The 17590-nt window shown below is 41.8% G+C and overlaps 1 protein-coding gene and 1 non-coding gene across 2 annotated transcripts in view; one reads left to right on the forward strand and one right to left on the reverse strand.

Annotated features, from left to right (window-relative positions):
• The window catches only part of LOC126092123 (inositol oxygenase-like), a 28425-nt gene extending 16768 nt beyond the window's left edge, over positions 1–11657 (reverse strand). The window contains exons 1-2 of the mRNA XM_049907565.1: positions 11499–11657; positions 1657–1828 (exon numbers count right to left, since the gene is read on the reverse strand). Coding sequence (XP_049763522.1) covers positions 1657–1828; positions 11499–11522 — 196 coding nt within the window. The 5' untranslated portion in view covers positions 11523–11657. The remainder of the gene's footprint in view (positions 1–1656; positions 1829–11498) is intronic.
• On the forward strand, positions 1442–1516 carry Trnas-uga (transfer RNA serine (anticodon UGA)). The gene has a single exon. It is a non-coding gene; the product is annotated as a tRNA-Ser (tRNA).
• Positions 11658–17590: the final 5933 nt, after the last annotated feature.

The raw sequence follows: 17590 nt of genomic DNA on the forward strand, positions 1-17590 counted from the left end.
CGACAAGACACTCTGCACAGCGATTCAGGATGTCACGACGGGCTCTCCAGAGGATAATGAAAGAGAAACTTAACCATTTCCCCCTCACAAAATTCAGTGGTGCCAAACTTCGGAGGTTACGTATGTGGAGCGTCGATATTCTTTTGTAAACGGGATGACTGAGGCCTTTGAAAATAGAACATTCGATAGTAGGGTAGTGTGTAGCGTCCCGTCGACAACGGGGTCATTAGAGACGGAGCGCAAGCTCGGGTTAGGGAAGGATTGGGAAGGAAATCGGCCGTGCCCTTTCAAAGGATCCATCCCGGCATTCACCTGAAACGATTTAGGGAAATCACGGAAAACCTAAATCAGGATGGCTGGAGACGGCATTGAACCGTCGTCCTCCCGAATGCGAGTCCAGTGTGCTAACCACTGCGCCACCTCGCTCGGTAGAACATTCGATACGGATCAGATGTGATAGGTGATGAGGCACACTTCCATATCCATAGGTACGGCAACAAACAGAACTGGCTCCACGAGGCTACTGTATCTCTAACGCTCAAGCTGCTGCTCCTTCTCAACAACAAAAAGTAAATGTGTGGAGCGCAATCAGTGCGCAAGTTATTACGTGCCCATTTTTATGGAGAGAGCTCTCCACGCGGACAAATACAAAAGGTACTGACTGATACGCGGATTTGTACCGGCTGCGAGACGCGGCCGAATGGCCCGAAACATCTGGTTCATGCTGGATGGAACATGTCCACACCGTACAATGCCTTCGATTTCTTTCAGGAGGCCTTCAGAGATCCGATCGTCGTCCTGACCACTTCACCATTCACTAAAAATCATGTGGAATGGTCTCCTTATGGTCCCGATCTCAACAAAATGGCTCTGAGCACTATGGGACTTAACATCTGAGGTCATCAGACCCCTAGAACTTAGAACTACTTAAACCTAACTAACCTAAGGACTTCACACACATCCATGCCCGAGGCAGGATTCGAACCTGCGACCGTAGCGGTCGCGCGGTTCCAGACTGAAGCGCCTAGAACCGCTCGGCCACACCGGCCGGCCCCGATCTCAACCCGTGGGATTATTTCAATGATACAACATTCCATTGCGTTGGTATTACAATTTCCAGAGAGGTCTGTGCAGTCTAAATTAACGCTTTTCAGAATGTCGGAATTCAGGGCTCTATACAATGAATACTACAGAAGGAAAGCATTTTGAAACCTTCTGTATTAAATTTCAGTTTGTCTTCCATAGCATAATATTCTGTCACCCCATAATGTTTTGTAGTCATCAAAAATTTTATAAAATTTCCTGGCAGATTAAAACTGTGTGCCGGACCGAGGCTGGAACTCGGGACCTTTGCCTTTCGCGGGCAAGTGCTCTGTGAAGTTTGGAAGGTAGGAGACGAAGTACTGGCTGAATTAAAGCTGTGAGGGGGGGCGTGAGTCGTGTCTGGGTAGCTCAGTTGGTAGAGCACTTGCCCGTGAAAGGCAAAGGACCCGAGTTCGAGTCTCGGTCCGGCACATAGTTTTAATTTGCCAGGAAGTTTCATATCAGCGCACACTCCGCTGTAGAGTGAAAATTTCATTCTAAAAATTTTATATCCCCTATTTTCTGCCACCCGTTTTTAGGTACTTGTGTTGTGAGAGACGCTCGAATACTTACTCTTGACAAAGTCCACGGTCTGGTGCGTGTGCATGGCGAGGTATAGCTTGCGCACGCGCTCCTTGACTGGGTCATTCTCATCGATGGTGTAGTCGCGGAACTGCGAGACGGGCTTCCCTGCGTATAGGGGCTCCGGCCTGAGCAATTCCGAAGGGTCGAGCAGAGGCTGCGGCTGTGAGCAAACGAAAACAAGGGTTAGCGTGGCCGCAACAACCCAACACATACATCACCTGGCGATTACTTCTTGGGGAGCAAATGGTTCAAATGGCTCTGAGCACTATGGGACTTAACAGCTGAGGTCATCAGTCCCCTATAACTTATAACTACTTAAACCTAAGTAACCTAAGTACATCACAAACATCCACGCCCGAGGCAGGATTCGAATCTGCGACCGTAGCGGTCGCGCCGTTCCAGACTGTTGCGCCTAGAACTGCTGGGCCACATCGGCCAGCTCTTGGGGAGCAATTGATCCTCTTATGCACTGAGTGCAAGATACGACGCACGTACAGCAAATACATGACATTAAATTAAAACAATAATTTAATAGACTTTTTAATTTACCATGTTTTTAAATCGGAGGAAAAAGTGTAAAATAATTTCTAAACGCCCGATATACAGTGTGGTCCATTGACAGTGACTGGGCCAAATATCTCCAGAAATAAGCATCAAACGAAAAAACTACAAAGAACGAAACTTGACTAGCTTGAAGGGGGAAACCAGATGGCGCTATGGTTGGCTCGCTAGATGGATCTGCCATAGGTCAAACGGATATCAGCTATGTTCTTTTTAAATAGGATCCCCCCCTTTTTATTACATATTCGTGTAGTACGCAAAGAAATATGAATGTTTTAGTTGGATCACTTTTTTCGTTTTTGATAGATGGCGCTGTAATAGTCACAAACGTATAAGTACGTGGTATCACGTAACATTCCGCCAGTGGGGACGGTATTTGCTTCGTGATACATTACCCATGTTACAATGGATCGTTTACCAATTGCGGAAAAGGTCGATATCGTGTTGATGTATGGCTATTGTGATCAAAATGCCCAACGGGCGTGTGCTGCTCGATATCCTGGACGACATCGTCCAAGTGTCCGGACCGTTCGCCATATAGTTGCCTTATTTAAGGAAACAGGAAGTGTTCAGCCACATGTGATACGTCAACCACGACCTGCAATAAGTGATGATGCCCAAGTAGGTGTTTTAGCTGCTCTCGCGGCTAATCCGCACATCAGTAGCAGACAAATTGCGCGACAATCGGGAATCTCAAAAATGTCGGTGTTGAGAATGCTACATCAACATCGATTGCATCGTACCATATTTTTATGCACCAGGAATTGCATGGCGACTGCTTTGAAAGTCGTGTACAGTTCTTCCACTGGGCACAAGAGAAATTACGGGACGATGAAAGATTTTTTGCATGCGTTCTATTTAGCGACGAAGGGTCATTCACCAACAGCGGTAACGCCTCCATCTTAACGATGGCACTCTAAATGGTGCAATGTATGCCGATTTCCTACGTAATGTTCCATCGACTTTACTACAAGATGTTCCACTGCATGGCAGAATGGCGATGTACTTCCAACATGATGGATGTCCGGCACATAGCTTGCGTGCGGTTGAAGCGGTATTGAATAGCATATTTCATGACAGGTGGATTGGTCGTCGAAGCACCATACCATGGCCCGCACGTTCACCGGATGTGACGTCCCCGGATTTCTTTCTGTGGGGAAAGTTGAAGGATATTTGCATCGTGATCCACCGACAACGCCTGACAACATGCGTCAGCGCATTGTCAATGCATGTGCGAACATTACGGAAGGCGAACTACTCGCTGTTGAAAGGAATGTCGTTACACGTATTGCCAAATGCATTGAGGTTAACGGACATCATTTTGAGCATTTATTGCATTAATGTGGTATTTACAGGTATCACGCTGTAACAGTATGCGTTCTCAGAAATGAAAAGTTCACAAAGGTACATGTATCACATTGGAAGAACCGAAATAAAATGTTCAAACGTACCTACGTTCTGTGCTTTAATTTAAAAAACCTATCTGTTACCAACTGTTCGTCTGAAATTGTGAACCATAGGTTTGTGACTTACAGTGCCATCTATCCCAAAGCGGAAAAGTAGTCGAACTAAAATATTCATATTTCTTTACGTACTACACGAATATGTAATAAAAAGTGGGAGTTCCTCTTTACAGACACGAAGTTCGTATCCGTTTGACCTATGGCAGCGCCATCTAGAGGGCCAACCATAGCGCCATCTGGTTTCCCCCTTCAAGCTAGACAAGTTTCGTTCTGTATAGTTTTTCCGTTTGACGCTTATTTCGTGAGATATTTGGCCCGGTCACCATCAATGGACCACACTGTAGATTCCTATCCCCACACAGATGGCCCGAAAAAATTTTTATTGTGAATTTTTAATAGCAATGAAAATGCTCCCTATGAAGAAAAGCGGAAACGGCGCACCAAGAACCGAATCGGAATGAAATCTGTAGATCTGATGTACACATACAGATCCACAAATCACTACAGTTTCAGAAAAAATGGATGATTTATTCAAGGGAAAGAGTTCTCTGGAGACGCCGCGGATAGCGGTGAGATAGCAACCTGACTGTTACCCACCATACGACGTGACAGCCACGAGTGATGGTCTGGGATGTCATTTCTTTTCATAGCAGGACCCCTTTGGTTGTCGTCCGTGTCACTCTTGTAGGACAGCGGTACGTCGACGATATCGTACGTCCCGTTTTGTTGCTCTTCATGGTAAGCCTTTCTGGTCTTTCATTTCAGCAAAATAATGCCCACACACACTGCGAGAGTTTCTACTGCTTCTCTTTGTGCTTGCCGAACCCTACCTTGGCCAGAAAGGTCGCTCGATCACTTCCCAATCGAGAAAGTTTGGAGCATTATGGGCGTAGCCCTCTAACCAGCTCGGGATTTTGAAGTGCCAATTGGACAGAATTTGGCACGATAACCGTCTGGAGGACATCCAACAATTCTATCAATAACACCAAGCCGAACAACTGCTTGCATAATAGCCAGAGGTAGAGCAACGTTTCATTGAATTCCTGGATTTGTGAAACTTTTCCTATTGAATAAATCATTCAATTTTTCTGAAATTGTAATCATTTCTTCGTCTGTACATGTACATCACGTCTACGGATATCCTTCCCATTCGGATAATTCGTTCGTGTTGCGTCTTTTTTTTAATCTTTGATTGTACTTACAAGATTAAAAAAAAAACGCGGGCGCATAAGTACATAACAGTAATGAGATGAACTATTCATGCATCAGTTAGTTACTATATGCGTCACACGCTTTTTCTTTTCGTTCTTATAGCTATTACAAATGAAAATGAAATGTGTGATTAGGGCCTCATGTCGGGTACACCTTTCGGTTGGTGTAAGTCTTTCGATTTGCGCTACTGGGATGAAATGATGATTATTATTACAAGACAACACCCAGTCCCTGACCGGAGAAAATCCCCGACCCAGCCGGGAATCGAACCCGGGTCCTTAGGATTGACATTCTGTCGCAATAACCACTCAGCTACCGGGGGTGGACGCTATTACAAATGCATACAAGTTTTCAGGATCGTTTGTATGAGGTTAGAAATCTGTATGGGGCTGGGAGAAACATTGTATTCCTGTAGTCCGATTTCAAAACGTGATATGTTAAAAATTCATTTTAGTTAAATAATTATTTTCTGCTTTTTGGTCTTGTTTATCTGAAATTTTTCCATCGATATCTAAAATTTTGATTAGATTACAACAGAGACATTTGATACATTTCAGATTTATTTCATTTCTCTTCATCATACCCTACGTACATCTGGTGAAAAGACCCTGAAGTAAAAAACTGGATTAGAGCTCACACAGAGGTTTACCGCAAACGTTCTTCTCACAAATCATTTGCGACTGGAACAGACAACAGTCAAAAAGCAAGTTAATATTGCATTCTCATTCAGATCTGAGTTTTGTTTAAAATTTCAAGCGACTGTCTCTTGGTGAAAGTAGTTTAAAACCAGTTGCAAAATTTTTACCCAATAGGCACACAGAGAAATAAACAATATCTCTTCTTGTCCCCTCCCTTCTTTCCGGTGAGCCGTGTCTGTACACTAGCATACTGCCTCAAAAGCTTTCCGATTCTTCTAATGCGGATTAGTAGGAAAAACAGTACTGTAATGTACGACTACAGCAATAGTAGTGTGCTGCTAGGTACACATCGGTTAAATATCTCGACATAATGCAAAGCGATATGAAACGGAAGGACGGTAGTAGGGAAGACGAATCGTTGTCCAGTTTACTGAGAGATTTTTTGGAAAGTGTGGCTCACCTATAAACGAGGCCTCGTATAGAACACTAATTCAGCACACTGCGTACTGCTCGAGCATTCGGGATTCCAACGAGGTCTGACTGAAGAGAGATACAGCTGCATTCAGAAGTGTGTTGCTAGATTTATTTCTGGTATGTTCGATCAACATGGCAGTTCTGTATTACGCAGATGATTTGTGAACTCAAATGGGAATGACTGGGAGATTTTCGCGAAACGCTATTAAGAAAATTTTGAGAACCTACATTTGAACTAACTTCAGGACAATTCTACTCCGTGTTAGGACCACGAAAATAAGAGAAATTAGGGCTTGTACGGAGGCATCACGTTTTTGCCTCTCGCCATTTGCCACTGGAGCACAAAAGGAAAAGTTAGGTAGCGAGCCGGCCGCTGTGGCCGAGCGGTTCTAGGCGCTTCAGTCCAAAACCGCGCTGCTGCTACAGTCGCAGGTTCGAATCCTGGCTTGGGCATGGATGTGTGTGATGTCCTTAGGTTAGTTAGGTTTAAGTAGTTCTAAGTCTATGGGACTGATGATCTCAGAAGTTAAGTCCCATAGTGCTTCGAGCCATTTGAACTACTTCTATGGTAGAGGTACAAGGTATCCTCCGACATGCACCAGACGATGGCTTGCGGAGTACGTACGTAGATGTAGATGTAAATGTATCCACACGACACGAACGTCAGCTGAGATGTCAGGTGTCAGCAACCTTTTCCACAGCTACTCCTGACTCTACCCATAGACGGACAAGAATGCGAGTAGGAATTGCATTCAGTTCTTAGCACAAAATTTAAAGGCATTCTCTAAGAAGACAGATTAAGATCAGCTGCAAAATTTTTACCGAACAGACAGACAAGAAAGCGACGTAATAAAAACATGGCAGAAAAAGACATTCATTCATGCAAGGCGTTATCTGCAGTAAGTTTGGATAACTTTCTGACGAAAATTTTTTTGCTAACTGTTAAGTCAATAATCAGTGTAAAAGTTTTCTGTTTTTTATTTCAGGAACGATCTACGGCAACCACCGATGGCTTGTACAGATGTGTCCATAGTTCAAATAAAAAGAAGTATAGCAGGTAAGCAAGCCTGAAAAAAGTACAAGATTCCAACATTACTAACTTGTCTACATCTAAATCTACTTGACTACTCTCCAAGTCACATTTCAGTGCATGGCAGAGGAGTCATAGAAGCATTTTCAGACTGTTTGTCGACCGTTCCGCTTTCGAGTAGTGCTTGAGAAAAATGAAGTAATTGACGTGAGATTTCGCTTATTTTATTACAGTGGTCATTTCTGCCTATGTTGGCAAGGGTCAACAAAATATTTTCACATCTAGAGGAGAATCTTGGTGACTGAAATTGTGTGAAAATAGTTCGCCCCAACGAAAAATGCCTTTGCCCTAATGACTGCCACCCCCAACTAGCGTATCACATCCATGACACTCTCTCCCCTAGTTCGTGGTGATACAAAACGAACTACCTTTCTATGAACTTTTTCGGTGTCCTCCGTCAACCTTCTCTGTTAACGATACCGTTCCGCCCAACAGGACTCCAGAAGAGGACTGACAACTGTACTGTCGCCTGTCTCTTCAGTAAATTTGTTGCGTCTTCCAAGAGTTTTGCGAACATAACGTTATTTTTGGGTCTTCTTTCCCACTATGTTTTCTATGTGATGATTCCAGGTTCATTTGTTCGTAATTGTAAACACCACGTATGTAACTGAAAACAATTAAATTTTTGTCATTTATTATGTAACTGAAATTTAACTGTCACGTGAATCGTTTGTAGATCAGGAACAGCAAAGGACCTGTGTTGCTTTATAGGAGAACCTCAGATATAACTTCTGTTTACTGGATGACTTCCCGTTATCTACTTCGAACTGTGAGCTTTCTGACAGGATATCAGGAATCCAGTCGCACAACAGAAGCGACTGTCTACAGACATGGAATTGGATTACAACTCTCTTATGAGGAACGTACCAAAAGCCTTCTGAAAATCTGCAAAGATGGAATCAGCCTGAGACTGTCCGTCGAGCATTTACTACTTATTCACTATCACTAACTTCCCTACCGGAACTTTCCACGTACTTTGGGACCAATGTGTTTTGTTTGGAGTATGTAGTTAAGAGAAATATTTATAATGTGATCATTTTATGTATGCTCTATTATTCCGACTCGATGTTTGACAGCTACAGAGAATTAACGATAGCTCCGTATCCATCGGTTGCGTGAAAAATGGTACATAACCTGTGAGTCCTTTCAGGACTATCCGCACATCGTTTTATTTTCCGTTCTTTAAGTCCTCATGTGGCTGCGAACTAATCTCGTGCACTCAGTCAAAATTATGATCCGCAGATTTTCGATTGTGCTGGTGCTAGAATTACTTATTAGAGCGTACGTTTAATTTGTTTTTATGGGTGTTCGTGGTACGTACTGAAATACTTATATGCATCCGTTTTTTTCTGCATGGAATGTCAAGATGTATCTGCTTTGGATGAATAACTATGGCAATTACTTGTGAAGGGCAGTGTTCAGCTGAATTTGTGTTATAACGAACATTACTATAAATATTATGGGTGAGAAGATGTAGTACCAGGCCCTAAATGAAACCTGCTGCTGTGAAACAGTACAAAGGGAGCTACGAAGAAGGGTGGACTGACTACACGCAGCATACAGGTGTCTACAGGCAGGAAAGATACTAACGTGGTGTGACGCTAGGTTGTGTAGTCTTCAGGAACTAGCTGATCGTCTACGCTGATTCCAAAGTCATATTACTGTTAGAATTGTATAAAATACGTAGTTGTAAACATACTGAGACAAGAAATAACGAATTAAAAACACTGCATAAAATGCGAAACGAACCCCGCCGCTTATGCATTTTGCGAGTTCAGTCGGAGGTACGAACAGTCAGTAGATAATGAGAAAATAAATAAGGTGAGTATGAAAATATGTGAAAACTGATCGTACAGGCAGAAAGAGGAATTTACTTATCAAGGTGAAGGAAGTGTGTTACTATCATAACTGCGAACGGCACACACCTGTCAGATGGTTCAAATGGCTCTGAGCACTATGGGACTTAACATCTGAGGTCATCAGTCCCCTAGAACTTAGAACTACTTAAACCTAACCGACCTAAAGACATCACACACATCCATGCCCGAGGCAGGATTCGAACCTGCGACCGTAGCGGTCGCGCGGTTTCGGACTGAAGCGCCTAGAACCGCTCGGCCACTCCGGCCGGCACACAGCTGTCGAGGTGGAGCAAACAGAAGATGATTCTACAAGAAATTACATCTGTCCATCTTTGCCGTAGATGATAATATGCTGATATATAAGGTAAACCAGTCACATACGACAGGATAATTCCTACAGAGAAATGAAGTTTATTACATCAAATTCAGCAGAGATCTGCTTTCGAAATGATCATCATTATTAGGAAAATTTACTGTAGTTATTAGTTATCGATACGACCTGTCCCATCTAACTACCAAAAAATCCATTTTTATGTTACAAGAAAAGAATTATCACATTACTTAATTAGTTTTATTGGCAAACATGAATAATCTGGAACCATTCACTTTACGTTATCAACATAATTCATCTTTATACTTGAATGTAATGTGGCTATACAACATTTTCAGTTTGCTATCGAAGTTAATATTCACTAGGTATCAATAATATTTGTCACAATATAAATTAATCCTTATTGTTGGTTCAGTGAACTTTAGAAAAAGTGGTGAATTTAATTGATTTCGTCTTGTATCGCAGCTATCATTTTTTTTCAACGGTGACAAACTGTTAGCAAATAAATTCGTCGAAGAATTTACATATCATGTATCTTCAATTAAGCATTCCTGTCTCTAGAGAAATTTATATATGAGTACCACGTTGTCTCAGACGAGCATGATTGAGAATCACGTATTATTTTGATTAAATTCATCTCTCCAAAGTCAGCTATTTATCATTTATCTCCAGATATCATATATCATCCAAATGACGTTAAATAAATAAAAAATTGTTTCTTCCTACTCAGTTTTCATCTACATATAACCTCATAAGCGTTAAAGATGATCGCCACTTACTAATTCCTAAATGTTTGGTGTATTTAAGAATGGTGTTTGAGTCGTAAACCTTCAGAATTAAAGACAAATGTCGTTTCTAGCTACTTTACACATTAGTATTTGTCAACCCAATTTGACTGCGCAGGCAGATAGTCTAATCCCTGATTTAACTAAACCGAATCATGTGTGTCCCGTAACATATTTTTTTGGCGGAACGGGTAGGGGAAAAAGTTTAGTTACACTATTCAAAAATTTATTTTACAAGTTGTTAGTAAATATTTCTTCACGATATATAGAGATGCTAACATCAATGCCTCAATTTTCTTCCTGCTTACGTAACTGAAGTTTAGGGTACAGGTTTTAATGTGTATCTTATCATTTTATATTTTCAGTGTTCCACAATAACTGCAGTTTTTTATAGACTGCCGACACGCAAAGGTGCAGTCTATATTTAGCTAGCATTTTTTACAATTTTTTATGTGTTCTTAGGCACTGAGTCTTACACAAAATCAAGCGTTGATAGAGGAAGTTATTGAGTAGGTGAATCACTTTGGATTCTGGTTGTTCCTCGAATACAGAACGAGAGTCATTTTGGGTAACTTCGTCCATAGAGTTTAATTATCTGCCTTTGTCACTATTAGTTATTTGCGGAACTCATTTCGCATGATTTCTTGCATGACAATACTGTTATTCTACTACCGAGCACTATTACTGAGCGTGGAATTTCACCTCACCCTCTCGCTTTTCCCATTGACGACGCCCTTTAGTATCCGACAGTACTAACATTAAAGTGCATCCTCATCAAAATGTTTTCTACCGTCGTTACCACTGGTGCAAACATCAAGATTCGATTGTTAGATTCATAGCTTCCGAATATACTACGTTTACACAGCATTAAGCTTCGAAAGGCCTACAACAATATCTTCCCTAAAGTAACTCCACTCAAGAGGCAAAATTGACGGAATCTTGAAAATTTCCGCTTCAGAATTGTAACAATATGTCGTTACAAATTATTGAGGAGAATTCTTTCTCCTCCAGCTCTTTTGTGTGTTAAACTAGATACTGCAAAATAGTTTAGCAGACAGCTATATATTTATAAATAACATTGTTAAGACAGTAAATTAACGCAGTAGATCGACCATGTAAAATACGGAATCATTTATAAGACGTAAATGTCGTACTGAGCAGATTTAATAAATTTCTGAAAAGGAAGGAAACAAGATGCGTGATTGCATGGTCGATGGCAAAGTCATTAGCTGCGAAGCACAAGCAAGCACTGGTCATTGCTGGGACAACAAAAGCGTACAGTCTTTTTGAAGAGACCGTCCGAGAATGGACCTGAGTTGTCGAGTTGAAACCCACGCGAATACCCAGCGGACAGTGTACTGTATCACACATCTGGCCGTGAGAGCTCCGGTGCTCAGTAAATGCGCTGTGTACTCACCAGGGGCACTGCGGTGGTGGCCATGTTGCTGAAGAGCGGGACTGCAGACCAGCCGTGGGCAGTCAGTAGCTGCGTCTATGGCGCTAGGACGAGTCGCAGGGGCTCCACTATTTATTCGGTGCAATTATCGTTTAGTTTCGCCAAGGTCACGACACCCGACAATGGCGAATGTCATGTGAGATTGCGTCAGAAACGTTTTTCGCCGTCTCTTGACCCCACAGGGTGCAAAAGTGCTGTCTATACTTACTGATAAGGTTAGAAGCCTATTAAAGTAGTTAGCAGTACTGCCGGCTAATGAAGAAAATAAAAGCGAACGCAGTATCAAAACAGCTGTGTGATTACATTGAAGAGTTTCTAAAAACAGAACAAGTGTCAACGGAGAGAAATCTAAGGACGTAATAGTAACTTGGGGGTCCTCAGGGTGGTATTATAGGGGCATTGCCTTTCACATTACATATAAATAACCTGGTGGATTACGGCGAAAATCGCACGAGGCATTTCGCAGATGATGCTTTTGGATACAAATGAGTCGCAACGCTGGAACATAGCAACGAAATGCAGGAAGATCTCCAGAGCATCGACAAATTGAAAATTGACGCTCGAAGTAAACAAATGTAACATATTACACATAACTATGCGGAAAGACCCATTATTGTATGATTACACGATTTCAGAATAATCACCAGAAGCAGTAATATCCACAAAATAACCAGGAACAAGCGTATGGAGCGATCTAAAGTGGAATGATCATATCAATATTATATTAGGTAACGCAAATCGTAGACAGATTCATTGCGAGAATCCTCAGGAAGTGTAGTCCACCCAAAAAGGAGGTAGCGTACAAAACACTCCTTAGACCAATACTTAAAGATTGCTAATCATTTCTGGAATCCGCACAGGACAAGATAGATAGAGGAAAATGAGAAAATTCATACAAGAGCAGCGCATTTCATCACAGTTGCATTTAGCAAACGAAACTGCATTCGGAGTGTAAAATTCAGGTATCGAGTCTTTGTCTGCAGTACTTTCAGAAGCTTTTTCTTGTGGACTTCAGACAGAGATGATTGTTGGCTATCTGCTTGTACGTGCTTCTTTTCCTCCACCGTCAGCCTCACACCTGCTTTTAGGGGCTAGTAAAGCTTGTCGATGTTACTGCGAGGATGAACTGTGTATTGACCTACATGTGTCTGACATTGTGTCAGCTCTTTATAGGTGATCTGAATTGTTATATTATTCTTAAAAACCGGGTTTGCCAAGATCCCTTGTAAATTTTTTACGGATTTCAATACATATGTGCTGCCATTATCGGATCTTGTAACTTCGGGCACTATGTTACAAGATCCTATGATGAGAGCACAGGTCTGTCGAAAGCGGTAATCAGTAAAAAATTTACAAACGAGTTTGGCGAACTTGGTTTTTAAGAATAGTACATTAAACTGTCCAAAGAGTTTTCGTGTTTTCCAGTCCACATTATCCAACTTTACTTGCGTCCATTTTCAGTAGGCCTACAATGTATCTGAGGAAAGACACTGAAACACAATGTTCCAGTTTTTCATAAGGTTTCAGTGTTAATTTGGATCGCTTGATTAACTGTTAAGTCATTAGGTAGAAGCCATATATGTAGTTACACATTTTGCTCTTCATTCCAAAGTATTGGGTAATATTACGTCCACTTTTTGATAGGAATGTGTATCGTCGATTCGATTAGTTGCAGTTGGAATGTTTCATATACAAACAATTGAATAACAAAAAAAGACCAAATACGCTTTATTTTGTAATGGAAACCTGTAACAACTCTGTTTGTCACACTGTCAGCTTGTTGTACTATTGTTTATCATAACGACATCTAATTAATTTGTAATTATCGTAATTAACAATAAAAAACTAAATGAAAATATAAACAAAGTGTTTACTTTGCCTACTGGATTGCATATTGAAATTCCGTCTTGACTACAAATTAATGTACTCATATTTGCAGTAGGAAACGTTGCAGGAATGGAGAAAATGTAGTTCTGTGCACTTATTTTTCCATGAAAAGGACGGATATGTATTTGGCTTTTTATCCTGTTTCATGCATTCCAATTCTAATCTTCGAATGATAACACTTTCTATAATTTTGAACCACTTCTATTATGGTAATTAACGGAACTATTACACGCAACAATGTTCGAATTGTTGGGAAGAAAATATAAAGCACGTGTGAAATCGTGCAGGACAGCCAGTTCAATGTGAGGTTTTCAACTTCACTGAAATATGTACCGACAACGAGGTTTGTGTATATCTGAATCTTTCTCTGGCTTCTCACGTTATTAGAAAAACAAGGTGTTCTACGGCTCGTTATCACGTAAGAAACTTAAAGGAAGGCTCAAGTGCAGCGGAACTACGGAAAGGAGTTATGTTCATGCCAACAATTTTTTTGAACAGTCTGAGCTACACCCGTCCAACTTCAGCTTAACATTCATTACTCTGATTTACTTTTATTTAACAATTATTGTCCCCGGCAAGGCGGTTACACCTGGAACTGGCTGGGATAGTGACTCGAGTTCGGATTAAGCGCTAAAGTCAACTTGTGAGTTTTGGATGTACCACTCTAATATCAAGATTGAAAGATCATCATAGAGATGAGACAGAAGAAGAGATAACAGGAACAGTTACCATGACAATAGTAATAGGATGGACAGATATTGGAATGACAGAAACATAAATTCTTTAAACTTTATCATTTCAAGAAAACTGCTAGTAGAAATATAATACCAAAATTACACAAGATTTTCACATTCAGAGTATTTCCAGTACTATTCTTTCTGACAATGGGAGTCAATTTACATCAAAACCGCGGGAGGCTTTAACTGATGATTATAATACAGAAACATAGACTTATTTCTGTTTACTCAGAGTCTTATAATTCTACTGAGAGATATTTTAAGCAGACAGGCTGTCTGTGCAGAATTTATTGTAGCAAAGATCACACAAATTGGATACATTACATTGGTTGATTTGAAAACGCACTAAGCACACCACAACTGTTTTTTCTCTGTACGAAATTTTATATTATAAGAAGCCTACCCACCTTATCAATGAGCTGATTGAATTTCCACCTTGTAAGAGTATTTCTACAGCTGAGAGAGAAGACACTGGGAGAACATGAAACAACTTTATAGTAAAAGAAATTAGAGACATAACAACAGAGTCAAAACCTACACAATTCAGAACTGGAGACCTCGTGTTAACTAAGAACGAAGCCAAACCAAAATTTATAAACAGTAAGATTAAGAAGTTTCCTGACATACATTCGATCTTTCGAAATTTCAGAAAAATCCACAACCAAATACTTACGGAATTATCTCTCCAAAATGTGGGAAACTTTTGGGAAATTATACAAGGAAACTGAGTTCACAGCTCAGGGTCTAGTGGCTCGAGTTCCTGCCTCTGTCTCACCGGGTCCCAGGTTCGATTTCCGTCCTGGTCAAGGATTTTCTCCGCCTGGGGACTGGACTTTTGTGTTGTCTTCAACATTTCATCATCATCCGGGAAAGTGGAAAGACTGGACAGGGAGAAAAATGGGAATATGTATGGACACAGATAGCCAATCAGTTGAGTTCCTCACAAACCAGATATCATTATCATGCAAATAAACTGACCTGATGACATATACAGGGTGTTACAAAAAGGTACGGCCAAACTTTCAGGAAACATTCCTCACACACAAATAAAGAAAAGATGTTATGTGGACATGTGTCCGGAAACGCTTAATTTCCATGTTAGAGCTCATTTTAGTTTCTTCCACCTACGCTCAATGGAGCACGTTATCATCATTTCATACGGGATACTCTACCTGTGCTGCTAGAACATGTGCCTTTACAAGTACGACACAACATGTGGTTCATGCACGATGGAGCTCCTGCACATTTCAGTCGAAGTGTTCGTACGCTTCTCAACAACAGATTCGGTGACCGATGGATTGGTAGAGGCGGACCAATTCCATGGCCTCCACGCTCTCCTGACCTCAACCCTCTTGACTTTCATTTATGGGGCCATTTGAAAGCTCTTGTCTACGCAACCCCGGTACCAAATGTAGAGACTCTTCCTGCTCGTATTGTGGACGGCTGTGATACAATACGCCATTCTCCAGGGCTGCATCAGCGCATCAGGGATTCCATGCTACGGAGGGCGGATGTATGTATCCTCGCTAACGGAGGACATTTTGAACATTTCCTGTAACATAGTGTTTGAAGTCACGCTGTTACGTTCTGTTGCTGTGTGTTTCCATTCCATGATTAATGTGATTTGAAGAGAAGTAATAAAATGAACTCTAACATGGAAAGTAAGCGTTTACGGACACATGTCCACATGACATATTTTCTTTCTTTGTGTGTGAGGAATGTTTCCTGAAAGTTTGGCCCGCATTCCTTAGTGTATGGCGCTAGGCGTCCCTGAACAGCGTCGAAGGCTGCCTGGAGGGTAGGCACACACAAAATCTGCAGGGCTATTACAATGTATTTCTAACATGAAGGAAAAAGAGACGTTGGTTGAAGTTTTATGACCTTTATTTGCAAACGCTGAAGTCAACATAGTTGCGGATATTCCAGGCGGTACAACACTACGGGTTTTCCGCTTCTTACCAGGATCTGAACGCGTTGCTTCTGGCTGTGAAAATTCCTGTTTGATCGGTGTTGTATAGAGGACAACACCTGCGCGCATTACAGAGTCTGATTCGCCTTGCATCAGTTTGTCATTAAATTGGGACACGCTTATGTTTTTTGCTGTGTGAAGTGGGCAAGAAATAGAACGCTATTCCTGGGAGAAAAGCGCAGACATGCATTGTGATTGACGAGCGACGGATGGAAATGCTCACGCTGCCCAACGTTTGTACGTTCGGCAGTTTCCGAATCTTCGAGTGACAGGCCCACGCACATTTAGTGCCATCCAGAGGTCCCTACGAGAGACGGATTCACTTGAGGTACATTTTCCAGTGGCACGTTCTCGTAATGGCACCTGTGCGTTTAAGACCTACTTCGAAACCCGGTGTATTCATTGGTGTGATGGCCTGACAGACGCGGTCCTAAATGCACAGTGCGTACACAAGGACTTGAAGAGAAGGCGTTAGCACTGCTGGGAACACATCCTTCGCAAGTTCGCGGCTTGTTGCACGGGAAATGGGTGTAAGCCGTTCCACAATTTGGCGTGTGTGGCATGAAGATGATTTGCACCACTACCGCATTGAGAAGGTTCACGCTCTTAACCCACACGATTTTCCACGACGAATTGAATTCTGCCACTGATTTTTTTGAAGGTGTGCCATTCAACCTGACTTTCCAAACCGTGTACTTTTTACGGATGTGGCAGCCTTTACACGAGAGTATATTCAACAGCCTTAATCAACACGTATGGGCATGGGAAAATCCTCACGTCGCCTTGGTTCGTGGCCAGCAACATCGCTTCGCCGTCAACATTTGGGTCAGTTTGGTAGGCAATAATCTAGTCGCTCCATACATGTTCCCCCGGCGACCGAACGCAAGCGGATACTTAACCTTTTTACGAGAAACTCTGCCAGAGTTCTTGTAACATGTTCCACTCAACGTACGACAGCGACTGTAGTACCAAGTCTACAGTACTCCTGCGCACTTCTCATATGCAGTGCGAATGTATTTGGATGAAACGTTTGATGAGAACTGGATAGGGCACGGTGAGCCGGTGGCATGGCGTTCCGCCGACTTCACATCCACCGATTATTTTCTTCTGGGGCCACAGGAAATTTGTTGTAATTTCGAGCACTCCTTGTAACTAGTTTTCAATGAAGTTTATAAAACTTTACATTCTCATTTACCTTGATGCCACAAATGTATTGAAAACGTTGCCCTAAAGACCTGCTACCATGACGGCTCGGATGACCTACCCTCTTCATTGCGCCTAGAGCCGTACGCTAAGGGATTCAGACGTGGGTTTCTATTTGAAATATGCTTGTTATGAACCGTTCCACCAGCACTCTCACTTTTTTCGTTCATTTCAGACACATACTGTATATAGATGTATGCTATTTGAATTGTGTTTCGAGGAATGGTGACAAAGATAAGTTTACTTCCAGTTTTCAG

The sequence above is a fragment of the Schistocerca cancellata genome, chromosome 7, assembly GCF_023864275.1.
Source record: "Schistocerca cancellata isolate TAMUIC-IGC-003103 chromosome 7, iqSchCanc2.1, whole genome shotgun sequence".
Lineage (NCBI taxonomy): Eukaryota > Metazoa > Arthropoda > Insecta > Orthoptera > Acrididae > Schistocerca > Schistocerca cancellata.